We start from the raw sequence: 27,824 nt of genomic DNA, 5'->3' as shown, positions 1-27,824 counted from the left end.
TCACAGATGCCCCTTTGGGATTCGCTCGGCTGCGGCCATCTTCCAGAGGAACATGGAGTCTACTGAAATCGGTTCCATGCACCGTGGTGTTCCAAGACGACATCTTGATCACTGGTCGCAACACCACCGAACAGGTGCATGACCTGGAAGAGGTTTTAAAGCGACTGGACAGAGTGGGACTCAGGGTGAAATGCTCCAAGTGTGTTTTCCTGGCGCCAGAGGTCGAATTTCTGGGGAGAAAGATGGCGGCAGACGGCATCAGACTCACGGACTCCAAGATGGAGGCCATCAAGAATGCACCCAGACCATAGAATGTGACAGAGCTGCGTTTGTTCCTGGGACTCCTCAACTATTTTTGTAACTTTCTACTGGGGTTGAGCACTTTGCTGGAACCCTTGCATTTATTGCTGCGCAAGGGTGACGACTGGGTTTGGGGTAAATCTCAAGGCCAGAAACCTGCTATGCTCGAACAAGTTACTTCTATTGTATGACCCATGTAAACGTTTAATACTAGCTTGTGATGCGTAATCGTACGGGGTCGGTTGTGTGTTACAGCAAGCAAATGTGTCAGGCAAATTGCAACCGGTTGCATATGCATCCAGAAACTGATCCAAGGCTCAAAGAGCCTACGGTATGGTTGAGAAAGAAGTATTGGCGTGTGCATACGGGGTTAAGAAAATGCACCAATATCTATTTGGTCTCTGGTTCGAGCTCAAAACCGACTACAAACCTATTACTTCACTGCTCTCAGAAAGCAAAGGTATCAACACAAATGCTTCGTCCCGCATCCAAAGATGGGCACTAACATTGTCTGCATATGACTATGTAATCCGCCACAGACCAGGCACTGAGAACTGCGCTGACGCCCTCAGTTGGCTGCCATTGCCCACCACCGGGGTGGAAATGGCGCAACCCGCAGACTTGCTTCTGGTAATGGATGCTTTTGAGAGCGAGGGATCACCCGTCACGGCTCGCCAGATCAGACTCTGTGCTATCACTAGTAAAAAGCTGCATCCTTAATGGGACTTGGTGGGCGGTTCCCGGGGAAATGCAAGATGAAATTAAGCCGTTTCACCGACGTAAGGACGAATTGTCCATCCAATCGGATTGTCTCCTATGGGGGAATCCTGAGGTTTTGCCAAAAAAAAGCAGGGAAGCATTTATACGCGACCTACACAGTACCCACCCAGGCATAGTCATGATGAAGGCTATCGCTAGGTCGCACATTTGGTGGCCCGGGATTGACTCCGAATTGGAGTCATGCGTACACCAATGCAATACTTGCTCACAGTTGAGCAACACACCCGGGGAGGCCCCCCTGAGAGTGTGGTCATAGCCCTCCAAACTGTGCTCCAGGGTCCACGTAGATTTTGCTGGCCCTTTTCTAATAGCAGTGGACGCTTATTCTAAATGGATTGAATGTATAATAATGTCATCGTGTACATCCACTGCCACCATTGAAAGCCTCAGGGCCATGTTCGCCACCCATGCTTTGTCCAACGTCCTTGTCAGTGACAATGGACCATGTTTCACCAGCTCGGAATTCAACAAGTTCATGACCCGCAATGGCATTAAGCATGTCAGGTCTGCCCCATTTAAGCCCGCATCCAACGGCCAAGAGGAACGGGCAGTCCAAACCATCAAGTAGAGCCTGAAATACATAACGGACGGCTCCTTGCAGACGCGGTTATCTTGGGTCCTGCTCAGCTACTGGACACTCCCCCACTCGCTCACCGAGGTTCCCCCTGCAGAATTCTTAATGAAGAGAGCACTCAAAACCAGGCTCTCCTTAGTCCATCCGGATCTCAATGATCACATAGAAACCCGGCGGCACCGGCATAGCGTGTATCACGATCGCGCGGCGGTATCGCGTGACATTGAGGTTAATGATCTGGTGTTTGTTCTAAATTACGGTCACGGTCCCAAGTGGATTGCTGGCACTGTCTTAGCCAAGGAGGGGAATAGAATGTTTGTTGTGAAATTGTTGAATGGGCAAACATGCAGAAAGCACTTGGATCAGACCAAACTGCGATTCATGGACTACCAAGAACAGTTTGAAGAAGACCTTACATCTATGATCCACCAACACACACCCAACCAGCACTTGACCTCGCTGTCAACCACGAGGATGAATCCACCTTGCCCGGCAGTCTGATCAGACCAGCCGCGCTGACCAACTCACCCATGCCAGGGCTTCAACTCAGCTTTTCGACCCGGGAATGCAGAGTGCCAGATTGCCTCAACCTGTAAATAACTTGTACTTAGGACTTTGGGGGGGGAAGTGATGTTATGTATGTGAAGTTCACCTAGTGAAAGACTTGCCACTAGGGGGCACACCTGTGGGAGACCTATGGATCACCTGTGTACCCTGGAGCAAGCAGGTAAAAAAGGCAATCCACCATGCTGTTGCCTCACTTTGGAGTTATATTAAAGAGACCAAGGTCACAATGCTTTGAGCTTACAACACAGTCTCGTGGAGTTATTCTGAACTTAACACTCCTCATCACGAGTTGTAGCTTAGCTGGCCCGTCCCATCGGTATGCACTGCCTCCTGTTATGTGCTGCTTTTCCGGCAAGAAGATAGTAATGGGACACATTAAAGAGCTCTGACGAAGGGTCATCAACCCGAAATGTTAACTCTGTTTTCTCTGCACAGATGCTGCTTGACCTGCTGAGATTTCCAGCATTTTCTGTTTTTATTCCCGATTCCAGCATCTCCAGTATTTTGCTTTTACATTAATGTTGTGCTGATAACATGACTGTCAATTATTGTTTTCTGCAAGTAATGGACCCCTTTGCCCTAGTGAAACATGGACAGTCTGTGTCTTTGGAAAACAGATGTACAGTTGTCAGTAATGTACATTTTCCCTCTGCGTCGCTGCCTCAAATACATTCTGCTGCCTCAAATACGTTAAGATGCCTTATAAACCAATATTATAAAATTAAGCAACAAGTGAATAGAAAATACATTGAAGAAATTAGCAGTATCAGCAAAATTGCCCCCCGTGTCGAGGATCGGACACTGCTCAGAATCGGACCCACACCCTCCGAGGTTGGGAATCAGACCTTCCCCCCCCCCCCGCATGTTACCTGTGGCTGCAGCCTGCTCCATCGCCCCCCTCCCTGCCCAACTGGAAGCTAAGCCAGATATCAGGCTGACTCTGGGCGGGAAACCCGGACAATGGTGGGGTCTCAGTCTTCAGTAGGTGGATTGAATATACACTCCATCACAGTCAGGGTATAAACCAGCAAAATGAATTTCACATTAAACAGATAAATGAACAGCACTTTTAACAAACTGTACAGTTAAAGTAGTTACAGCTTTCAATGTTCTCAAAATGTCAAAATGCTATCACTCAACATAAAATCGATTCTTGAAATACTGGTTCCTCATTTGTTACATGCTGTTACAGAGCCAGATTTAGCCCAGTTTCCAGTGACTTCTGAGCTGAGCCCAGGCAGCCACATATAAACTGACAATCAGATGCTCTTGACTGCGAGCTGCCCATCAAAGGGACTAAGCCAGAATCGTTGGCCTGACCCACGTCTTCACACCACTCACAGCTGTTGATCAAAGCCTCAGGACGTCCCAAAGCACTTTGCAGCCAACAACATACATTTTTGAAGTGTGGTCACTGTTGTAATGTTCGAAACGCAGCAGCCAATTTCCACATAGCAAGCTCACACAAACAGAAATGTGATAACAACCAGATAATCTATTATTAGTGATGTTGATGGAGGGATAAATATTGGCACCGGGGATAACTCCCCTGCTCTTCTTCGAAATAGTGCCATGGGATATTTTAAAATAAAGACTTGCATTTCTATAGCGCCTTTCACAACCACCAGACATCTCAAAGCGCTTTGAAGCCAATGAAGTACTTTTTTAATGTGGGAAATGCGGCAACCAATTAAGCTCTCACAAACACCAGACGGGGCCTCAGTTTACCGTCTCAGCCGAATGATGGCACCTCCAACAGTGCGGCACTCCCTCAGTCTTTTCCAAAGGAAAAGTGACGTCATCAAGGTCCAGGTCAGTGATTGGAGCGTGGGCAGATACAGCAGGAACGGCAAAGTCGAGGCGAAGGAGCGGCGAGAGAATTTAGAGGGACGTGATTGGGGCCCAGGGGAGGCGTGAGTTCGGGGCCAGGGGCCCAGGGGCAGCACGGGCCAGCCCACACTGCGATATGTGCGTGCACTAGGTCCATGCAGCAGAGCTGGTCTCCAGTCATCTTGGTTAACCCTTGCCACTGGACTGAGACCTAGTTCTGTCATCTGTCAAGCCCGTGTGAAAAGTTCTGTCATCTGTCAAGCACGTTAAAAAAATCCACACACAGGCATCTTCCAGTAGTTCAGAACGTGGAGTATTAGGTCCTTCATTGAAACACCTGTGAACTCATCCTTTTTTGGCATGGAAGTAAGTCATCCTCGTTTCCAGGGACTGCCTATGTATGATGACTCCCTGAGATGACTGGAGTGTCAGCCTAGATTTTTGTGCTCAAGTCTCTGAACACCCTTTCTCTGACTGCGAGGAAGAGCGTGCTGACCCACTCTGACAATATAACAAAGGTTCCACCGAGATTTGAACTCGGATCGCTGGATTCAAAGTCCAGAGTGCTAACCATTACACCATGGAACCCCCATGACACAAGTAAAGCCGAACTCATAGTGTATCCCCTCGCGCAAATTGCCGATTTAAAAAAAACCGCACTAATAATGCCGGGCGACGTATCATTTTGGCCATCAGTTTCTGGGCCAATTATTTAGTGGGGCAGCATAATATCCAGCAGGGCCCCGCTTAGCAACCGTACTTTGTTGCAATGACAACGACCAGGCTGCGGGTGGTGCTGCAAAGGGAGGGCTAGCCCGTCCGCTAATAGGTGAGTCCCCGAGGCGACAGCGACAACAAAAAATCGTTGAGCAATCCTTTGAATTAGAACCGCCGGGGCGCGCGCGAGGTGGTCACGCGGGCGTCGAACAGTGGGCACGTGACGCGACGTGATGACGTATGACGTGCCTTGCCTTGACTGCGGAATCGCTAGAAGCTTCCGCGTGTTGGCCCCCTTTCGCTTCCGGACAACCCGAGACAGTGCAGGTACCGCGGGGGCGCGCCCGGGAGGGTTGGCCACTGAGCTGGGGGCTGTGGTGGCAGTTGCTAGGCGACGGGCGCGGTGCCACCCCGCGGCCGGCCGGGTTGGCTGGACCTGGAGGATCCATTCCCTTCAGAAGTTGGTCTGTTGGTTTAGGGGCGTGCTGTGGGATCTGCCTCGTTTAATGTTTCCTCATAGCTGACCGTGCCGGCCGCTCCCTGACAGTCCTGGCCGACCTGTTACAGGGCTTTCTGACAGTAGTCCAAAAACATTTTTTTTAAATCATTTTGTTCAGGTTGACTTCAATGTTCCAACAACAACTTGCATTTGGATGACGCCTGCAACGTCGTCGACAAACATCCCAAGGCTCTTCGAATCAGGCAAAAAAAAATTGGAACTGGAGACCAGGAAGGGTTTGGTCAGAGGTTGGTTTAAAAGGAGGGTCTTGATAATGAGGTCATTGTCACATTGTGGGAGCTTGCTGTGCGCAAATTGGCTGCCGCGCTTCCGACCTTACAATAGCGACTTAACTTCGAAAGCACTTCACTGGCTGTAAAGTGTTTTGGGGCGTCCGGTGGTCGTGATATAAATGCATGTATTTTCTTTTCATCATCATTATAGGCTGTCCCTCGAATGACGATAACTTGTTTCCACAAGAGTTCACAGATGTTTCAATGAAGGACCCAATGTTCCAGTCTTGAACTCCAATTGAGGGGGTGGGAGATGCCTGTGCATGGATTTTTTTAACCTGGGATGACCGTTGCATATCAGCCACCACACGGGCTTGACCGAGCTAGGCCTTTATCCAGTGGCAAAGGTTAACCAGGACGACTGGAGATCTGCTCTGCTGCACGGACCTAGTGCGCACACATATCACAGTGTGGGCAGGTCCGTGCTGCCCCTGGGCCCTCTCCTCTTCTGGGCCTCGTGGTGATAAGATGGTAACGTAAGGCGATTGGTTCAAAAGTGTTCTGTGATTGGTTCCGAGAACTAATCAGTTTACATGGATAATAGTGGTGTGTTTTTTTTTTAAGAGGAAGGTGCAAAAGCTGAAGGTGCGGCAACGGGAGGGGGAGATGCACAAGACGGCAGAGGTGGAGGAAAGAGAATTTTGGTGGAAGTTGCAAAGTTAGGGAGGGGTGAGGACATGAAGGGGTTTGAACAAGAGGATGAGAATTTTAAATTGGTGGCATTGAAGGGAGCGGGAAAAGTTCTGGATGAGCTGAGGTTCTTGGTGAAGTTAACAAGGGGAGCAATGGAATAATCAAGTCTGAAGGGGACGATGCATGGATGAGGATTTCAGTTGTGGATGGGCAGGGATGGATGATACGGAGGTGGAGGTAAGTGGTCTTCTAATGGAGAAGATATGGGCCTTAAATTTGCAATCGGAGGCTTCCCGCGTGGAAATGCCTCCGATCCGCAAATAACATGCCCACGTACCTGGTGGTCCGGTAGTTACGGAGATTCGCGGTCCTGGGCCTCTCTGGGTACACGCGGGAAGAGGCCCATCTATGTCGGGCGCAGGCGGTTCGCGAGCAACCATAGGATCATGTGGGCCAGCCCAACGATAAGCATGAATGGAAATACCTCCCCAAAATACCTCTACACTGCAAATAAATAAAAAAACTTCATATTTAAAGTTGCATTTAATTTAATATTTAAAGCAAAAATTTAATTTTTTGAAAAATAAATTTATATGTTTTAAAGGGGCTAAAAATAAACTTGCCTTATTTCACAGATTTTTAAATGTATTTTAAATTGATAACATTTTTCTGTTTTTTGAAAGCTCTGATGCTGGTAAAAGCAGGCCTTATGCTTGCTTTTACCAGACATAAGAATTTCACAGGCATTCGCCGAAGTTAGGTAAATAGTCCAACCCTGCGCCAGGGAATGCCCTTTTCTCTGGGATTCGTGTGATCTGTCAAGAATCTGAGTTTTAGTGCATGCGCAGCGCATGTCTAAATCCTGATCTTGCGCGGTCCTTACAGGCACGTGCGCACCTCGTACGCACCTGTAGGGGCCGCAAATTACGGCCAGTAGGTTGGAAACTCAATTCGAGGTGTAGGAAAGCTGTGGAGCACGTGCATTAGAGGAGAATGTTGTGATCAACTGTGTCAAAAGCTGCAGATAGATTGAGGAGGATAATAATGCAGCACGGTCACAATCACAGAGAATGTTATTCATGACTTTACTTGGGGCCATTTCTGGGCTATGATAGGCAGAAACTTGATTGGAAAGATCCAAACAGAGTTGCAGGAGAAGTGGCCGCAGATTTAGGAGGCGACAACACATTCAGCAGCTTTGGAGAGGAAAGGGAGGTTGTGGATGAGGTGGTAGTTTGCAAGAACGGACAAGTCAAGGGTTGGCTTTTTTGAGGAAGGGGTTGATAATGACACTTTTCAAAGTGCGAGAGTCAGTACCTGAGGGGAGAAAACTATTTACAATGTCGGGTAGCATGTGAGACCACAAAGGGAATTTGGGTGGCCAATAGTTTAATGGGAATGGGGTCAAGAAAGTCGGAGTTGTCTCATGGACAAGAGTATGTAGAGGGCATAACGGAAGATAGGAGAGGAACTGGAGAAAGTTATGGGTTTAGGGCTAGGTCAGGTGGAGTCCGGTGGAAGTTTTACCTTGGGAAGAGCATGGAAAGCAGCTGAGGCAGCTGAATGGATGGTCTCAATCATGGTGACCATGAATTCTGTGATCTACTCTCCTTGGAAGTAAAGTGGAGGATGCAGGGGAAAGGGGTTTAAATATATGGCTTGGTAGTGAAGAAAAGAAGCTGGGAGCTATCTTTACTCTCCAAGCTGACTCAAATATAGTGTGCCAAGAAAGCTTTAATGTCTTTGAGACAGGCTTTTCACATGTAAAGCACAATTAGGAACATTGTGAAACAGGAGATATATTCACATAAATCTTGTATTGAATGTATATTGTTGGGTAATGTAAGCTTCTGGTTGTTTTTCAGACAGCTAACTAGGAATGTTTGGTAGAAGATGAAGTCTAGAAGCATGAAGAGAAATAAACAGTGGAATGTCAGCAAAGCACTGGTTCTTGCCAGTCTCTATCATTTTCTTTATTGTGCAGCAAAAGCCTGTGTAATTCCATTTCTTACCATATACTTCAGGCAGCTTGGATTGACTGCACCATTTGTCGGCATTGTCATGGGAACAAAGTATTTTATCTCCCTGCTTTGTGCTCCCTTCTGGTCTTACTGTGCTAGACGGCATAACAAAAGAAGAATTCTTGTACTAGGTTCCCTGTTGTCATCAATAGGAATGGGCCTTCTACTCACACTCATTCCACCTATAGATAAAGAAATCGAATACAAATTCTGTAACTTAAGTATGTATGCAAAAAACAGCTGGAATCAAAATGTAAGACCAGAAGACAAAGACCATGTTGGTGATTTTGAGCAGAATAAAATTGCACATACCACCCTTCCAACAATAGTGAATGCTGTTCAACCTAATTCAACACTCCATAGTGTAAACCATACTGAAATGAAAGAGAACCTGCACTTGCTGACCACTGTGGAACCACCTATTACGATCAGCATAACCAAGCATCCATACAAAACTGAGCTCAGTAATCTTACAAATTTAGAAGTCAGAGCTCTATTTGAAGACGTGGGTAGTGCACAAGATGCAAATGATCATCTTCAATCAAACCAGAACCAATTCCTGCCTCTTGAAGACTCTGGCCATGCAAGAGCTAAGGGAGAAGCTGCCAATCATCTTGCTGTTATAAAAAGTAGCAAGGAGGGAAACAACAGTCTAGATGTTTATTCCAGTACAGCAAACCGTCCCCCTGTGAAAAGGGATGCTGCTTTGAAGACCAGTTCTGAAGACAGAAAAAAAACCCGACAGATCAGCACTGAGCCTAATCACAATCTTAAAATTCTGGATAACCAGCACCAGACTTTTATGCTTATTTTATTAGCTGTATCTTTATGGGAGGTTCTAGCATCAATTCTGGATTGGGTTGCAGATGATGGGCTCTATGACTACCTGGACTTTGTTGACTCTGTTGACCACTATGGCCGACAGTGGATTTGGGGTTACTTGGGCACAGCTGGAGCAGCTTTTAGTATTGGCATCCTTGTGGAACAGCTGAGTTGTTTCCTCAACGCACATACTTCTAGAACTGCAGTGCACTTTTATGGCTATGCTGCCCTGATTACATTGGCACTTCTTGTTGCTGTGTTTTACCCGATTCACACAGCTAAGAAAAATGACATGATAAACTGTATTGTCAAAGGATTGCACCTGTTGGGAAGTGATGGAAGAGCTATCTTGTATGCAGTCACAGTCTTCATCACAGGGGCTATTGGATCTACAGTAAGCAACTTCCTCTTCTGGCAAATGCAGAACAAAGGGAGCAATGAGGCATATATGGGCATTGCAGTAGCAATTAGCTTTATAGCTGAAGTTGTATTTTTCCTTTTCAAGGACAAAATGTTAAAGATCCTTTCACTCACTGGTACAGTGGCATTTGGACTAATTTGCCTTGCAGCTCAGCTGCTCTACTATTCATTCCTCTGGGCCCCTTGGGCTGTACTGCCTGTTCAAGTTTTGAATGCTTTTAGCAATGGTGCCTTGTGGTGGGCTGTTTTGAGCCAGTGTAATGATCTAGCTACTCCTGGTATTGAAAGAACACTCTCTAAAATCTACCATGGGCTATCCTTTGGTGTAGGTGCAAGTTCTGGCAGCTTTTGCAGTGGGTTCATTGTGGATCGTTTTGGTATAGAAAGGCTTTACCAAGCATGCTCTGTTACAGCTACACTTTGGGCAGTAGTGTTCCTCATTGTCCAGTCCAGAATTCCTCGGCAAAAGAGGTTAAACTATTCACGACTGTTAGCGGCTGATACCAGTGATATGAGTGACTCAGACGATGAGCAAGATAAAGATTGGCTTGTTAAAGCCCTGAAAAAAGATGACTTTTTACAGAAATAACTAGCTTGCTAAGTTTATCTCTTTAGCCTGTTCCCTATTGATTATATAAGAAATCTACATATTTAGCACAAATGCTCTGGTTGCTGCTTTAAGGATGCAAGCCAAACTATATAGTAGACTACTGGAATAGAAATTTTCGGGTGACAATTTAGTAACCTAGTTAAGGTTAAATGACTTGTGCTGTTAAATACTGTGTACAAATTCTACTTAAGTGGGTTTTTCATTGTTTGAGACTGGCTCTTTTATCTACAAAATTGTAGGATTCGGATTTTTTTTAAATAGGTAAATTATGGGAATTTGACAGTTTTTGAATAAATTAGAATATTTGTTTTGAAATGGAAATATTCTTCACTATGATGACAGGGTGTAATTGCTTATGTGGTGTCTTCAGTTAATCTAATATAAAACTGCTGTATAATATATTTCTGTGCCTGCTCTCATTGACATGCAGTGAACACTAGGAGGGCCAGAGATGTTCTGGACTGAATATATTTTATTGTCCACAATTCTATTGTTTTTAATGAGAAAAGGAAGTGCTACGAAGGGTCCACCTGCTTCACTTAATGTACAAAAATAATTTATATAGAAAAATTGCATTTATATAGCACCTTTACCAGATCATGCTCTCTGACCATCCCAAAACATTTCATATCCAACAAATTGCATTTGTTGTCCTTGTGCTCCTGTCTAGTTCTTTGTGTTTCCCTTTTCTTTCCTTTTTTTTCTCTTTCTCTTTCCCCTCTGGGAGCATCAGTGGATAGCGATATTCTCTTGATTAGCTGCAAATTATCATTGACAGAGGTTTAGATCAAGTCTCTGTTCATCCATTTTGGTGGGAAATGGTGTACGGTGTGGAGGGACTAAATGGAGGATTGAGATAAGTTCTTTTTATTTATTTTTTTAAAAGTGGGGTATGAGCAATTATTTCATAATTCATGTTCTTTAACTTTATATTTTAATTCCTATGCTATAGAATATCTGGGAATCTTGGACAGATTAGTGTTCCTGCAGCCTCTGCACGGTATCATAATTCCTGGTGTCGTCATATCTTCTTGCTAGATTTTCTTTTCTTATTAAGGGTAACGGTCAGTAGCAATTAAATTCAGGTTAGATTGCAAATAAAAATGGAAAATGCTGGCGATACAAAACAGGTCTATCAGCATTTGAAAAGGGAAAGGTCAAGTTGTTTTAGGTGGAAATGTTTGTCTGAATTGATGCATAATGAACCAACAAAGAAAGCAGGGGAGAAAAACATGTGAAAGTCAAGAGTAAAGATACGCTAACTGCTGTAATAAACAGGCAGCCATTCGTTTCTTTTTACAAACTGGAAAGAGATGAAAAGTGCTAAATGATTTTTCAGATTGGATAAATCAGTTGAGCATTAATGCCACTTTATGCTCCACCAAGTGTTTTCTCTGTCTTGCCAACAATACACTTGAGTCCACCAGCAATTCAATTAGTGTGCTTAGCATTTGCAGATTGATTATATTAGCTTACAATCTATTTATTCTTCTAAAGTACATGCAGAACAGAGAGGTTTGCTGGTGACTCAGTGAAGCTAGTGTATAACAGCCGTACAAACGAGAAGTTCCCATATTTGATTTCTGGTCTTTGCCGAGTTAGCTGATCAAAGCTGCAATTAGCCGCAGCTTCTCTTGGTGAGGGTAAGGAATCCTGGCTGATGCTTCCTGTTCTTGATTGTGATTCAGTGATACCCTGCTGAAAAGTGCATGCAAGTGAGTGAGTGGTGAGGATGGGATTTATCTAGGCTAGGGTGCCCTCTTCCCACCCCACTTCTCCAAAGTCAAATAGCCTTATTGCCATGAAGAATAGTTGCTTTGGTGAGGCACCAGAGGGAGGTTGGTGCCCTTTGCACTGTACCCCAGCAGGAATCATTGCTTCCAGAAAGGAAGGGATTTTAAAATTTAAACCTGTAGCAGACAAGCTCAGCAAAAACACATCCTCTGAGGACTTGCACAACACATTTTGTAAGGTTGGATATTTTGCATGAAATGAGTTGTATATGTAAAATCATACAACACAGAAGGAGGGCATTTGTCCCATTGTGCTTGTGCCGGCTCTATCCAATTAGTTCACTAAGACAATTTTTATTTTTCTCCTTTGCCATTGAAGCTTCTAAAATTTGAACTGAGGTACCTGTTTTTTTCTGTGTGCGATATATTTTTGTGCACGCTCCATTTTAATTTTTTTTTTAAACTTCTAGCGGTTACTTTGTCGCCTCAATGTAATAGAACAGAATTGGTTCTCAGCTGGTAGGTCCGGCAAGGAGATGATCTGCTTCAAAAAAACAATATCACTTCAAAACCTGGTGTAGGGTATTTCACTCCATGCATCCGAGCTATGAACCCTCCATACTATAGAATCATCGAAATTTATAGCACGGAAGGCCGCTTTTTTGGCCCATTGTGTCTGCACCAGCCAGCAAAGCTATCCAGCCTAATCCCACTTTCCAGCTCTTGGTCCCATATCCTTGTAGGTTATGGCACTTCAAAAGCACATCCAAGTACTTTTTAAATATGGCGAGGGTTTCTGTGAGTTCCACACCCCCATCACCCTCTGGATGAAAATATTTTCCCTCAAATCCCCTCTAAACCAACAACGAATTACTTTAAATCTATGCCCCTGGTTGTTGACCCCTCTGCTAAGGGAAGTAGGTCCTTCCTATTCACTCTATCTAGGCCCATCATAAGCTTATACACCTCAGTAAGCTCTCCCCTCAGCCTCCTCTATTCCAAAGAAAACAAACTCCGCCTATCCAATCTTTCCTCAGTTAAAATGTTCCAGTCCAGGCAACATCCTCATGCATCTCTGTACCCTCTCTAGTGCAATCACATCTTTCCTGCAATACTAGAATATGATAATACATTCATGAAATATGCCAACTACATTTACATATAATTGTTTTTATGAAGTAAGTAAAATATAGCCATACAGTGAAACCATCTTTGTTAGGTGTGGGGTACTTTTCTTGATTTAAAAAATAAAATATGTAGGATTTGTTTAGAAAAATTTTATATGCAATTTGGAAACGAGAACAGATTCTTTGCACACACATGTTATGCCTCTGCCTATTATGGCAAGTAATAGAGCGGGGTTGGGGGAGTGAGGAACTTCATTCATACTTCCTCAAAGAATTAACATTGTAACGTTAGTGCATTGAAGTATACAGTAGCATTCTAGTTGCATTTGGAAAAAAAATACTCAAAGTATAATACCTGAATAATATATTACTTCAGAACTCTAACACTAATTATATATGTCACAAATGCAGATCATCTGTACTATGGTGGTGTTTCATTATTAAATGAATGCACCACTGAAAGAAGCTGTTGTAATAGCACTTCTGTATCTCACTTGAAAAGCTGAATGCACTGTTTACTTTTTGGGGAAATGCTTTTTACATTTTAAGATGCCATTGTTTGAATATATAAAATGTCCCCTTTTGTAAAAGAAAAACAATGAAGGTAAAGTAAGAGTCGATGTTTCCTTGAAGAAAAATAATCTTAAATGTGAGGGCTATTGAAGTGAGTTAATACAAAATTTTAAATTGATGCATGCCTGACTTTTTTTTCCCTTTTCTAGAATTAAAAGTAGTTCTTAAAAGCCCACTATTTATAGCATTATCCATATTATTTTTGGTTGAATCTAATCACGCTTTGTTCCGCTGTTGCATTTATCGCTAATAAGAGGAACAAGCATTGCTGGGTTATTTTAATTGTAGGAAATGTGGGAACAATCGGCTTCAAATATCATATTTGGTTGAGGTTTGCTGCCACTGGTATGGGATTGAAAGGGGAAAAGATTATTTACAAATGTTTTTTATGTTGGACATTGATGCACTGGTAAAATAAAATTTAATGTGCCTTGTGCGGGGAGGTATGCTATGTTTCTGTCTTCCATGTAATACAAATTTTGCAGTGAGTAATTGAAACTGCACTTTTTAGTTGGTACCTGCTGTTGTATAATGGTGTATTTGGTTATTTACTGAAGCTCTTTTTGAACATTGAAAAATATATTAAATATCTCCATTAGTAAATGTACTCGTAAATTATTTATTGGACTGGTGAGTGTATATATTGATTTTAAATAGATGATTTTATTGAAAACTGGTCAATCCTGTCTTGTTTGCCTAGTTTGTCAATTTTATTAACTTGTGGATTTCACATTTTTAATGAATACACATAAGCCAAATGCTGTGTTTCAGATCAATTTTGGAGGCTGGGAGAAATACATTCATTGCAATTATTCCTATATTACCTCCTTTTTAAGTTTGAGTATCATATATGAGATGATTATCAGCTGTAGCTCAGTGGGTAGCACATTCACCTCCGAGTCAGAAGGTTGTGGGATCAAGTCCCACTCCAGGAACTTGAGCACATAAATCTAGGCTGACGCTCCAGTGCAGTGCTGAGGGTGGTGCTGTCTTTCGGATGAGACATTAAACTGAGGATGCAGTTGCTTGCACTGTGAAAATGCTCTGATTGGTGCTCCATTATCACATGACCTGATTGCTCATTGGTCCCCTTGGAGGATAAGCCACACCCAGAAGTTTCCCTGGAATGTGTAATTGGAACCGCCCACCCAAGTTCTGAGTGACTTTTCAAAGTGTAATTCGAGCCATTGTGACTTAAGAACCCAGAGAGGATAGAGCTCCACCAACCCAGCAAAAGCCTCCCAAGTTCCTGACTTCATCCCATCTCAAGTTCCTGACCTTACCCCCGCACCACCCCCAGCCCTGCCATACATGGGGCATTCTGTGTGAGTGACAGATTGTTAACAATTTATTGGGTATGAAGTGAACAGTCACAGTGTCGTGACTTCTGATTTCATCCACTCCAACAATGTCCCTTGTTAAACATGCATCAAGCTTTCCGAGAAATCGGGTGTGGGTATAAAGGAGGTTGGAAGAGCGGGATCCATCTTACCCGAGTTCCCCCTCTCCCCTCTCCTCCCCCCGCTCCGTCTCCCCCTCCTTCCCCCCGCCCCCCCCCCCGTTTCTCTCTCCTCTCCTCTCCCCCACCCCCCGGTCTCTCTTTCCCCCCCCCCCCCCCCACCTCTCTCTCCTTCCTCTTCCTCCCCCCGTCTGTCTCCCCCGCCCGTCTCTCCCCCTCCCCCCCCCCCGTCTCTCTCTCCTCCCCTCCTGCCCCCGTCTCTCTCTCTCTCTCTCTCTCTCCTCCCCCGTCTCTCTCTCTCTCTCTCTCTCTCTCTCTCCCCTCCCCTCCCGTCTCTCTCTCTCCCCCCCCCCCCCGTCTCTCTCTTTTTTTCCCCCCCGTCTCTCTCCTCTTCCCCCCCACCCCCGCCCGTGCGTCTGCCCCCTCGCGTCTCCCCCTTCCCCCTGCACGCGCGTCTCCCCCTTTCCCCCCCCGCGTCTCCACGTCTCCAATGGTTTCTCTCCCATCGAAGGCCGCGAAAATATTCCAAATAATGCTAAAGCTGTAAGCAAATCCAGCTCCAGGCTCCAGTGGCAGAAAATGTTTTAGCAGCGGACTCCGCACAGATTCGTCGGATGGCCGTGGGCGGATTGCAGAGGACGCAGGCACAGAAAAAATACAGTGCAAATAGTCACTCTGTTAAATCGAGGCCCCCATCTCCACTCTCAGCTGGATGTAAAAGATCACACGGCACTATTTCGAAGAAGAGCAGGGAAGTTATCCTCGGTGTCCTGGCCAATATTTATCCCTCAATCAACATAACAAAAACAGATTATCTGGTCATTATCACATTGCTGTTTGTGGGAGCTTGCTGTGCACAAATTGGCTCTTCTCCCCCCCCCCCCTCGCCCCGCCTGTCTCTTTCCCCCCCCCCACCACCCCCCCCCCCCCCCCACATTACAACAGTGATCCATTCCAAAAGCACTTTATTGGCTGTAAAGGGCTTTGTGATGTCCGATGGTCGTGAAAGGCGCTATATAAATCCAAGTCTTTTATTTGAAACTATAAATATAGATTACTTGACTATAATTGTTTGTATTGTACTGGATTTGAATTATTCCAAATTAAAAATTAACAGCATTGTTTAGTCACCAATTGGGGTGCTTATTAAAATTTTAGTTTGATATAATTTATTTTGCTATTTTTGTTTCCAGCTCTTATAGGTTATTCTTTACAAAACCATTTTCATTTAGTCGTAGGAGTCAGGTCATTAAGGTTGTTGTCGCCTGATTTGGTTTCATTAAAGGAATATGCAGTAAGGTGATAAACAGATTTGTGCCTGATGTTTACTCATAGGATTACATAGGATCTACAGCATAGAAGCAGGCGATTCGGTGCCACCATGCCGGCGTTTATGCTCCACTCGAGCCTCCTCCTGTCTTTCCTCATCTAATTTTATCAGAATAACCCTCTATTCCCTTCTCCCTCATATATTTATCTAACTGCCCCTTAAATGCATCTATGCTAGTTACTTCAAGCACTCTGCAGACCTCCCCTGTGTCATAAGTATCTGGCAACTTTGATTTTGAAATCTAGCTTTTTTGATCTCCTTTGTTTCAGGTTGAACACTAATAGGCATGGTAGACAGCACAAATCACCAAGGCCAAATCTGCAAGGCTGTAACTCCTCATGCAGAATAGCCTTGTGTAGGTTTAATCTTCAAATATATATATATAACTCTTCTGTTTGGTATATGTTTAACTTTTTTATGCTTGAAAGGACAGTTTGTGTTGAGACCCACTCTTTGGAATGCTGAATTGATGCAAGTTGGCTGTGAAACCAACTGGAGAAGATGATGTAATGGCCTTTTAGTTGAGCTTAAAAAATGAAACCATAGTAAGGAAGTTAGGGAAAACTCGGGCGTTACTTTCCCCGCGATCAAATTCAGCAACTGTAACATGAGGTCCCAGCAGCCTTCACATAGTCTTGTGTTTTCTGCATCATTCCCTCCAATAAAATCTGTAAAACTAAGACTACGTTTATAATATATTCCTGGCACAGAGACAACAGCTCCAAGCTGGTTTCTGTAACCATAGTAATGAATAATCCCAAGTATGAGTCGCACCTATTTATTTTCTGTATTTGACGAGTAATAGATAGTCCTGTAAAAACAGTGCAAACTGCTGTATTGCATTTTCCAGTATTTGGTTGCCTTTAATAAACCCGTTCTTCAGTTTATAGCCTAATCCACTGGCTGATTAGTATGTATTCTACTGTTTTCTGAAGTCTAGGCAATCATAACTGAATATTGTAACAAATGTTTCAATTAGACCCTGGCTGCATCACTCTATCAGATATTGCACGTATAAAGTCACACCCTAGCTTATAGTGACCAAGAGCTCTGTTACAGGAACCACGTGGTCTTTATTTTTGAGCATGAAGAAAGTTTTTGCATAAAAACCCAAAAGTTGGCCAGATTATGCCCCAATAACCATGTGCCTTGGTTCCATGCTCATTAACACTGACGGATGTGGATAAAACTGCTGCGCTATCTCAGCTTAGATAGTCTTGTCCAAGCTAGTTTCCATTCAAGAATGCGAGGGTAATTTTGCATACATTTCTTGCCCATCACAATTTTCTCACCAAAACATGCAATATTACTAATTGTGCCACTTCTCATTACTTCAGAGCTGGTCATTCTGATCTGATGCCTAATATTTCAGCAAATTATAATGAAAAGGCATATGGCCTCTAATGTTGAGCTTTTGTTGGGGTCCAGCTTTCAACACTACACAAGTGTCAACAACGCACTGGCCTTGTATACTGTTTTATGTCCCATATATCTTTCAAAAGAATGGTCCCATATGTTGCCTCAGTCAAAACTGCCTTATCAACATTAATGATCCAGAGGCACACACACATGGTTATGTGAGTGAGGTACAGTTGGGTCACCACCCTCCGACCTGTTGCTAGCAAGCCAGGTAAGTGGGAAAACTGGAGAAGAAAATTACATTTCAAAAATATTGCAGAAATTACAATTCTACACAACCATCTAAAGAGTGGTAATGCCACAAAGTTTAGTTCTCTAGATTCAGAAATATAACATGTTTAAGAGTAAATTAAGTGCAAAAAAAGTTGCGATAATTTAACTTTTTGTTGGCTGGCTTATAAAATGGCAAGGAAACACAAGTTGTTTTTCATTAACATGGATGATTCAAATCTTCCAGAAAACAAAAGGCTGATTGTAGTTGTCAACAAGTGAGTACTGAAAGATGAATTAGTATCATGCATTTGTTTTCACTTAAATGAATACCTGATGTTAGGCAAAAAGTACAAGGTTTTATTTGTTCATCTGCCCCTTTAGTATTCATTATCAGTTGATAATTTAACCAATTATTTTTCCTGGCTCAGATACCTCCAGATCAGTTCCGTGGCTGGACAAGTGACTGAATCCTTTAACATCAATGGAGTCATTCAAGGACACTATCACCTACATCGGTGAAGCAGCTTATGAGCAAAGCAGAAACCATGGGACTGAAACTACAAAAGCAAATGAATATACAAATGAACGGGGTGATGAATTACTTTGTATAGGAAGTACTATCTGCCTTATCTTTAACAAAATTTAGCATATTATAAGATAATTATGGATGAGGGAATCCATTCATTCCTTTTTAATTTATCCATCTAGCGACACCATACGACCTCACCCCCTCACAATTGCAGCATCCAATTGTCTATTGTATGATTCTAGGGCTTTTGCCTCCTTTTCTCTGTGAAGAAAAAGTCCCTGATATCAGTCCTAAATTTGCATTTTACTAGTTTGAAACTGCTCACTTGCAATTTACTTTAAAGTAATGTTATGGATTTACCTTTCACATAGCCTTAACTATCTTGTTTAGCTCTGTAAGATCACTTCTCAGCCTTTTCCAGGTTGAAGAGCTCACATTTCTCCAGTCTTTGCTCATAACTCACAATCTAAGACCGGGGTTAATAGCTGTGGCTTACTCAGCACTGTCTCCAGCACTTTAAATTTCCCCTTGTTCCTTGGCAACCAGAACTGGACACAGTACTCAAGATGCAATCTGGCCAGAACACTGCAGTTTGATCACAACCTCCTTTGACTTGTATTCAAATGTCAAAGAGAGGCCAGCTGATTGAAAGCTAGGGCTGGTCAGACCCTCCATTTCACCTTCTCTTCAACTACATCTGCCGCACTACATATCCTATTTTATTGCTATTTAATCAAATTCTGATATTTTTAGTTTGTCTGAGTCGGAGGACAATCAGTGAGCAAGGCAAGTCCTTTTTGAACAGAAGTAACTGAGGATACTTGTAAATTGATCTAGTCAGATTTATTTGTTTTGTCTTGAAACTCCTGTGAAGCGTCTTTGGATGTTTTACTACGTTAAAGGCGCTATATAAATACAAGTTGTTGTTGTAGTACTTGACCAAAAAGGTTGTGTTTCTGAAAATAGGCTGGAAATATTTGATGGAATTATATGAAGAATCTGTTTCAGGTTTTCGTTTTGAGAATTCACAATGGTGAAAGAAGAATAAAAGATTTACCTTTTTTATATAATGACTTTCATGACCACCTGACATTTCAAAGTGCTTTACAGGTAATGAAGTACTTTTTGGAGTGTAGTCACTGTTGTAATGTGGGAAACCCAGCAGCCAATTTACGCACAACAAGCTCCCACAAACAGCAATGTGATAATGGCCAGATAATTTGTTTTTGTTATGTTGATTTGAGGAATAAATATTGGCCAGGAAACCAGGGATAACTCCCCTGCTCTTCTGCAAAATAAAGCCATGAGATTTTTTACTTCCACCTGAGATAGCAGACGGAGGTTTGGTTTAACGACTCATCCAAAAGATGGCATCCTCGACAGTGCAGTGCACTGGAGTGTCAACCTAGATTTTTGTGCTCAAGTTCCTGGAGTGGGACTTGACCCTAAAACCTTCTGACTCCCAGGCAAGTGTGTTACCCACTGAGCCACAGCTGACACCGAAAGCAAGTAGAATATAACGCTGGGTGAAGGTACACTGAAAAGTTTGAAATGATGTGGTCAGGAGTAAATCTGAAGGCATATTTTCCACAGATACTGTGTAATGTGTCTGTTTGGCTCTGTTGGTTGTACTCTTGTTTATAATTCAAAGTTATGAGTTCAACCCCCACTCCAGGACTTATGCAACATTGGAACAGGACCATTTAGCCCCTTGAGCCTGTTCTGCCATTCAGTTAGATCATGGCTGATCTGTATCCCAACTTCACTCACTCACCTTGGTTCCATATCCCTTAATACCCTTGCCTAACAAAAGTTTATCAATCCCAGATTTGAAATATTCTATTGACCAAGCCTCAACTGCTTTTTGAGGGAGTGTTCCAGATTTCCACTACCCTTAAATGTAACATCACCCCTGAATGGCCTAGCTCTAATTTTACTAATTCTGGACTTCTCTCATCAGAGGAAAAAGTATCTCTCTACCCTATCAAATTCTTTAATAATCTTAACCATTTAATTATATCACCACTTAATCTTCTATACTCGAGTGAATACAGGCCTAATCTATGCAACTTATAATCACAATTTAACCCTTTCTGGTGAATCTGCACTGCATCCCCTCCAAGGCAAATAAAACTTTCATGAAGTGCGACTTCAACGTATAATAAGACTGACTGTTCAGGGAAGTGATGCATTGCTGAGGGCAGGGGAGTTATCCCAGTGTCCTGGCCAATATTTATCCCTCAATCAGCATTACAAAAAAAACAGATTATCTGGTCATTATCACATTGCTGTTTGTGGGAGCTTGCTGTGTGCAAATTGGCTGCCGCGTTTCCTACATTACAACAGCAACTACATTCCAAAAGTACTTCATTGGCTGTAAAGTGCTTTGAGACGTCTGGTGGTCGTGAAAGGCGCTATATAAATCTAAGTCTTTCTTTCTTTATATGTTAAACTCTACAGTTGGGCAGAAAATAATTCATTATATCATTTGAAGTGGTAACATCTATTGTGTTTGAAATTAGTTTGAGCAGAAAGTAATTGAATGGAATCCGTTTTGAAATGAGCATGTTGCCTACACATAGGGAATGCTCCTCCAGTTGACACTGATTGCAACATTTATCCGATAAGCAGATCCATCTAAACAATTTGAATTATGAAACACAGGTCAGTTGAAACTACTTAATTATTAAATATCATGTTCAATTGGGCCCAAACTAATTGTTTTAAGCCTTAATTAACTGCTATATGTTTTGAACTTCATTCAAAATTAATGTTCATATTTATTTAAATGGGATTATATATTGCAGGTAGCATGTGTAACAGGGTTGAAAGATTTATGCAATATTCTGGTATCATGAATAGTCATTGTTCTCTGCATACAGGAATGCTGTTGTCATGGCAGCACAGAGATAAGATGTTTTGTATAATGAACTGAGTTAGAATGATTTGAGAAGAGTGTTAGAGAATCTGTCAGGTCATTTAAATTCCACAGTTGCGTGGCCATATATGAAATTAAAATGTGACAGAAAAAGTCTATGTAGGTGTTATCTAATATACGGTATATGTAGAGAACTAAATCATGCTATGTATAATTACACCATAATTGTCTACCTCACTAATTTAGGCCCACACTTACTAAAGGAGTCTGTTATTCTAAGTGTAAATTACTGAGACAAATTTTTATTGGTCAGTATATAAACTCAATTCTCACCATTACATGTATTAACTAGCCTAATAATTGTAATTGGTTATTTTAATAGTCTGAAATACCTTACTAATGTAAATTAAAATTTTTCCAGATTTCACTTTTGCTGCAGTAAACTGCACTTCCACTTTCTAAAATGATAATGTTTTCAGAAAATCAAGGACACTTATGAGTCAACGTGCTCTATTGACATTATCTGGTCTCTACTTACAATTTCCTTTCCTCATACATATTTCATGCTTCTTTCACACTGCGTTTGATATGGCCTTGGAATTTCCTAGTGCTCCATCGGCCTTGGTATGGTTTATTCACACCTGGGACCTATATTTGAAAAATGTTCAGATGTATAATGCACAGATTTGTTTGACATATAACATGTATGTGCATATTTAATATGTAAGACATTTCAATGGTTTGGCAGTTACACAGGTATGGTGTCTGCCACCAGTATAACTTGCCCCATCTGCTAAGTCTGCTTAGGCAAAATTGTTTGACTGCCTTGTAAATATAAGCAGAATATTGGAACCTTTTGTGATCAAATACATAAGCTTTTGGGTGTAACAAAGCAGTGCAGAGCAAAGTGATACTGGACTGTCTATTTTCCTTATTTACAAGTTTTGTTCCCCCTGTGGATATGGATGTTGGAAATGGGGAGAGTAAACAAAGTGAATACATCCAAAAAGATCTACCTGCCTCGATCTATAGTTATTTGATTAATTAAAATAAATCCCAACTTGATAATCCTGGAAGAGTTGCAGCATTTATTTTTTTGGTCACTAGATGTCAGTGGAACCATTTATAAATGTATTACTTACAATATTATAAATTGTAATTCTACTTCTGACCAATCATGTGTTTTATTGTGTGTCCTTTTCAATAGCTGTCTGGAGTGCAGTGCAAAACCTGATGTGTTGGTCACACCTCTGGTTTACAGATGCAACTTTGGTAGAAACATCAAGTTATGTGAATGCAAACATCGACTGGAAGTGCTGTAATTTCACATGCCACACAGGGCATTTTTTAAATGCTTTCCTTGCTGGCTTCCCCTCCACAGACTCCAGTTAATCCAGAAATCTGCAGCTTGATTTCTCCCACACCCAAATTATGCCTGACATTGCCAAGCTGCTGACCCCCAGAGCATCGACTTCAAGGTCTTTAAGGTGGAGACAGACAGATTTTTGAACAATAAGGGAGTCAAAGGTTATGGGGAACGGGCAGGGAAGTGGAGTTGAGGCCAAGATTAAATCAGCCATGATCTTATTGAATGGTAGAGCAGGTTCAAGGGGCCAAATGGCCGCCTACTCCTATTTCTTATGTTTGATCTCATTTTCAAATCTCTCCACTGCCTTCCCTTTTCTAGTCACACACCACAGCCTCCATCCTCTGGCTCCCCTGCTCCACCAAAGGTCAGTCATTCAGCTGTCCTGTCTCTGGTCTTTGGAGTTCTCTTTCAAAATCATACTTTCCTATCCTCCGAAACTGCTTAAGCATCTACCTCTTGCACCATGCTGTCATCCTTCCCCCTAACCTCTCCCATCAGCTGCTCCCATCCTGCTTGGTGTCCTCTTCCCTCCACCCCACTGTAAGGTGCTCTTGAGATGTTTTTCTGGAGGACAGGTGCAAAATAAATACAAGTTATTGTTGTAGATACCCAGCTGCTAATTGTTACACAAATATTGCCAACCCACTAGAAGTGTGAGAGAAAAGGAGACCCAAATTCCAGGAAATATTGCCACCAGTGTAACTTGCCCCATCTGCGAAGTCAGCTACGTCAGATTTGCACGAGTGTCTTGTAAATATAAGCGGAATATTGGAATGGTTAAAATAATGGATCACATAATCTGGAATGACTCACCCCTGTATGCAACATTAGAGTAACAGTTTGATGGCTTGAATGGTAGCAAGACAGTACCAGAATGGGGGAAATGGGAACGTCCGATCAGGACACTACAAAATTCACAAGAAAGAAAAGTTAGCCATTAGAAGATAGTGGACCTATGAACAGACCCCCAGAGCAAACAATTGACTCTGGGGCAATTGATACCAATCAAACTCTTTTTAAAAAGGTATAAGTTAAAATGGATTACAGGTTATAGAGATATTAACACGATTACATTTTTTTCAGAGAACATAGGGGAAGGAATTTAGGGGGGGAAATTCGGGAGCGCCCCATTAGAGGCGCTAACTTTTAAACGTTGAAAAAATTAGCGCCAGGCGCTAATGATTTTCAACTTTTTTTTTAAAATCCGTTTTTGCGCTCCAGGAAGGAAGTGGTGTGTGAAATTAAGCTCCACGTTCTTCCTGGAGTGCAACAGGACGCAGGGGGAGCGGTAGTTGTGCTGCGCAGCGCTGCCAAGTTCTGAGCCTCTTTCCATCCCTTAATGGGAAGGGCCATCGCTGCCGGCTCTGCAGTGGGATCAGAGCTAATCCCCGACGGCTGATCGATCGTGGCCGAAGAGGAAACTAAAAAATGAGGAACACCATTTTTGAAATGTTTGTACTTACCTCGGCCACATCCCCTTCAACTTGCGCTCCCGATCAACGCCTCCTGCTGCTGTCGGTGCTTTTGCCTGCCGTTGCTGCAGGGGGCGGAACCGAAGTTTGGGTCCAGGGCGCAGGAGTGATGCGCACCGTCCTACTGCCGCCGCAAACCTCCCGCCGCAGTTAGCGGGAGTCAGTCATCTCGTGCGCCCAGATTAGCGCTCCGTTATCGACCCCCCCCCCCCCCCAGGCGATAACTGGAGGCGCTAAGGAGGTCAATTTCTAGACCCTGGTTTCTTGAGGTAAATGATCAACAAGTGACACAACACAGACAGGGAGAGAGTCTGTGATAAAGTAATTACACATGGACTGTGGATGGAAGAGACAGCGTGGGCTGAATGGCCCTCTCTTACTCCAGATATTCTTGTATTTGGCATTGCACTATGCAGATACCAGTGTGGCTGTATTATGAAAACTGCCTAACTCTCAGGAACCTGCCATCTCGTTGTGTCCACCATGATACCCGCCAGCAAAAAAAACAACTTGTTGAAAAGATCTCATAACTCCAACATGAAGTACAATTATCCCAGTCGAATAGCATCGGGCACACTTTTCTTTAGATGTACAGGACGTGCCTATATATACACGATTGTGTATATTTCTTTAACCGATTAAATGGGTAAACATAAACCTACAACAGGTAATTGGCGCTTTAAAGGACCAGTATCACCCGGGAACTTGTTTTGCTAATTTAGCAAATGAATAAGTAGAAACTGATCATTGATGATGTGGGAAAGGTCTATTATAACCTTCAGAAACAAATCAGATGTTCTATTGTTTTCAATTTACTCCATTACAGTAAAGGTATGCTTTAGGTTGTTAATTTTTTTTCGTTAGAGCACAAGATTTGTTGCCAAGAAACAAAAGATAGGCGGCAATTCCTACAGAATCCACCAGGTGTCTCTGAAACTCACCTCTGGAATAACCTGCGCCCATTGCCGTGGTCAATTTCAGATTTGAACACAGGGAAAGCATCAGATCCACTTCGCCACCGTCCTAAGTGCTGCTCTCTCTCTCTCTCTCGTGCTAATGTCACTGAAATGTTGAACGCGTTCGAATGATGGATGTAAATCATGCCTGGTATGGTAAGAATCTAGTTCTGTAACATTACTGACCAAAAGAGCTGGAAAAACAAAAGTACCCTGTGTCTTACTACTGAATTTAAAAATCATGGAGAATGAAAAAGCATGCGCCAAACATTATGGATCTCTTGAAACAACTACGTGGAAAGCAGACACTGTAAAAGGTAAATCATATCGTGAAATGGTGTTTTGCTTAAACGCGGTTCTTCCACAGAGACTGAAACGATGCAGTGACAACAGAAATTCAATGTTGAAACAATTTATTCTCCATATCACTGTCTGATGTAGGGTTAAGAGTGCTTCGATTGGTTTGCTGGCAAAGTTACAATGAGCTTGCTGAGTTGCCTTGCTCTCGTCATTGCATGGTATCATGTATTTGTGCATTTAATCTATTTTAATTGCTGAATGGTTCGACGTAGATTGAAAGGTCTCCTGATTCGAGCAAATAAATCCTCAATGCCGCTTTGCAGGTTACTGAAACATTTATATTGAGGAATTGCTCACATCCGCGTCGGTTTAAAAATAAATCAGTTCGAAAAGTTTGCTTTTTTTGAAAATTCTGTCACCTTTTTGATGTTTGCCAGATGGCTTTTCCTCCCTTTTGCTATAAAGACCGAGTTAAAATGTTTGCGAGGGTGAAAAGCAGCAGGGATCATGGTGATCTGTTCAATACTCCCCTATCCACGGAGATCCCTGCCTTTTTTCAGGAGGATGGGGCGAGGAGAGATACAACAAATGGAAAGAGAAAGAAACATCACAAACCTGCTGAATCCAATGTTGGGGTTTCTATTGTTCCCCATCTCAGCCCAACATAACTGCCCTTGTCTTCACAATCTCGCATTGGATATACACGACTCATTTCATCACAGGCTGAATGGTAATGTTTGGGTCACACGTATGCAGTAATATTTCTCCCTTTTAACAACATGTATAGCATTTTTGGGGGGATTTAGTTGTATACAGAGTAAGAATTAGGTGCTCAATTCAACACTGGAGGAAGGAGTGTGCCATTTAGCCTGCTTTTGATTTGGGAGCACCACTAGGCAATGTGATATTTTCACATGAACCGAAAAGAAACATTGAGCTAGATCATTTTAATATACTTCAGTTGTTTGGTACGTAAAGGATTTTAACAAGTTAGGCAGGTTTTAATAGGCAAGAGGGGGAGATCTGTAATATTTTAAAATTCCATTGCAAAGCATGGTACAATGGATAGGTACCTGGATTTGTTTTCAGTGAGCCTAAGAGATCGTATGAGACATGAGCCTGGTTAATGTTTGCTGGTTGGCGACCCACAGAACAACACTGTCCCTAAGTTGGCAATCTCATTCACTGATGACTGGTGCAGCTAAGGGTCTGTTCTTCTAAGGATGAGGCAGAATACGAAGCTTTACTCTATAGACTAATGTGGGAATGCTTAATGTTGGTTGCCTCTTAAATAGGTATATGCTTCATACCACAGCATTCACATTCCTTATCTGGATGAGTCCAAAAAATACATTTAATTTCTATGTAAGTTGATTAAATAAATTAGATGTAATACTTGGTAAGGAATTGTCCACCGAATAAACATGTAAATAACACTCCACCATCTTTGAATAATTATAGGTTATCAGCAATTTATCCCCAAATACATTTGAATAAAAAGAGACCCTTTTAGAAATTTGCTCCAGTGTGTTCGTGCTTGATGTTTGCTTTGTTGCTATCAGCTCTCATTTATAGAGCAATCAGCTGCTCCCTGTCCAGCACAAATTACAAAATCATCAGCGAATCGTCCAGTGGAGTTCAGGACAGAGCATCAGGCTTCCATTTAATGAGCCTATCGTTACAAAGAATACATTTCATTTCACTTATAACTTGTTGGTTGAGGGATCGAAAGATCACAAATCACAGCCAATGTGATCAGGGCTGGATTAAGGTTATATAATTGTTATATCTAATAGAGTTATGTTTGTTCATGTTCATTACATTACCTATATGATTCTGAGTATGAAAATATAGGTCAGTATATTCAACAATGAAAGCAAATATTCTGTATCAAGTAGGTATATATTCTGGTTCTGGTAACATTGCAATATTAGATTCCTATACATATATGCAAATTTCTCTCAATAACGTGAAATAAAACAGACTATTATATATTCTGTTCTGTATATAGGCACATTAGTGTATATAGGTACTTCTGAATATAGGTATAAACAAGTGAATCTAGTATGTAAGCAAGTATATATCATGTAGACACTTTACAAGATAACATTGCGAGACTTCCTATATGCAAATTTCTCAAAGTTTCCCGTTTCAATAGTAGCCAACAATTCATGTTCAATACATAGTGAAAGGGCATTCAGTTGGATTTTTCCTCTCTTATTGTCTATTCTATTCTATTCAGCCTATTTGGGAAGCCTTATATTTTCCTTCCTACATTTATTTGGTGGGCCTATGTTCTTTGGTGGGCCTGGGATTGCAGCCCCATCTGCCCCATGGTTAATCTGCCCCTGAATGTGATGACGCACTGTTTTAGTGTGCAAACCCATTGCACCACAGACT

The 27,824-nt window shown here is 42.4% G+C and overlaps 2 protein-coding genes, 1 long non-coding RNA gene and 1 other non-coding gene across 4 annotated transcripts in view; 2 read left to right on the top strand and 2 right to left on the bottom strand.

The window, feature by feature from the left end:
* Positions 1-4,567: 4,567 nt before the first annotated feature.
* On the bottom strand, positions 4,568-4,639 carry trnaq-uug (transfer RNA glutamine (anticodon UUG)). The gene has a single exon. It is a non-coding gene; the product is annotated as a tRNA-Gln (tRNA).
* Positions 4,640-5,426: 787 nt separating this feature from the next.
* On the top strand, positions 5,427-14,082 carry mfsd6l (major facilitator superfamily domain containing 6-like). Its single transcript, XM_070857597.1, has 2 exons — positions 5,427-5,515; positions 8,059-14,082. Exon 2 carries the CDS (start codon positions 8,087-8,089, stop codon positions 10,043-10,045), a length of 1,959 nt encoding a protein of 652 aa, XP_070713698.1. The 5' UTR covers positions 5,427-5,515; positions 8,059-8,086; the 3' UTR covers positions 10,046-14,082.
* Positions 8,370-23,536, bottom strand: LOC139226677 (uncharacterized). The gene is made up of 3 exons (XR_011587303.1): positions 23,510-23,536; positions 21,866-21,975; positions 8,370-8,396 (listed from the first exon to the last, which is right to left on the bottom strand). It is a non-coding gene; the product is annotated as an uncharacterized lncRNA (long non-coding RNA).
* A 1,639-nt stretch (positions 23,537-25,175) lies between these two features.
* The window catches only part of LOC139226676 (bMERB domain-containing protein 1-like), an 88,860-nt gene continuing 86,211 nt past the window's right edge, over positions 25,176-27,824 (top strand). The window contains exon 1 of the mRNA XM_070857598.1: positions 25,176-25,441. Coding sequence (XP_070713699.1) covers positions 25,366-25,441 — 76 coding nt within the window. The 5' untranslated portion in view covers positions 25,176-25,365. The remainder of the gene's footprint in view (positions 25,442-27,824) is intronic.

Source organism: Pristiophorus japonicus, chromosome 16 (genome assembly GCF_044704955.1).
Source record: "Pristiophorus japonicus isolate sPriJap1 chromosome 16, sPriJap1.hap1, whole genome shotgun sequence".
Taxonomy (NCBI): Eukaryota; Metazoa; Chordata; class Chondrichthyes; family Pristiophoridae; genus Pristiophorus; species Pristiophorus japonicus.
Note: the sequence above shows the minus strand (reverse complement) of the source record. Positions and strands in the feature narration are given on the sequence as shown.

Coding starts and splice junctions, on each gene's coding strand:
- mfsd6l (XM_070857597.1), top strand. CDS start 8,087: ATGAAGTCTAGAAGCATGAAGAGAAATAAACAGTGGAATGTCAGCAAA.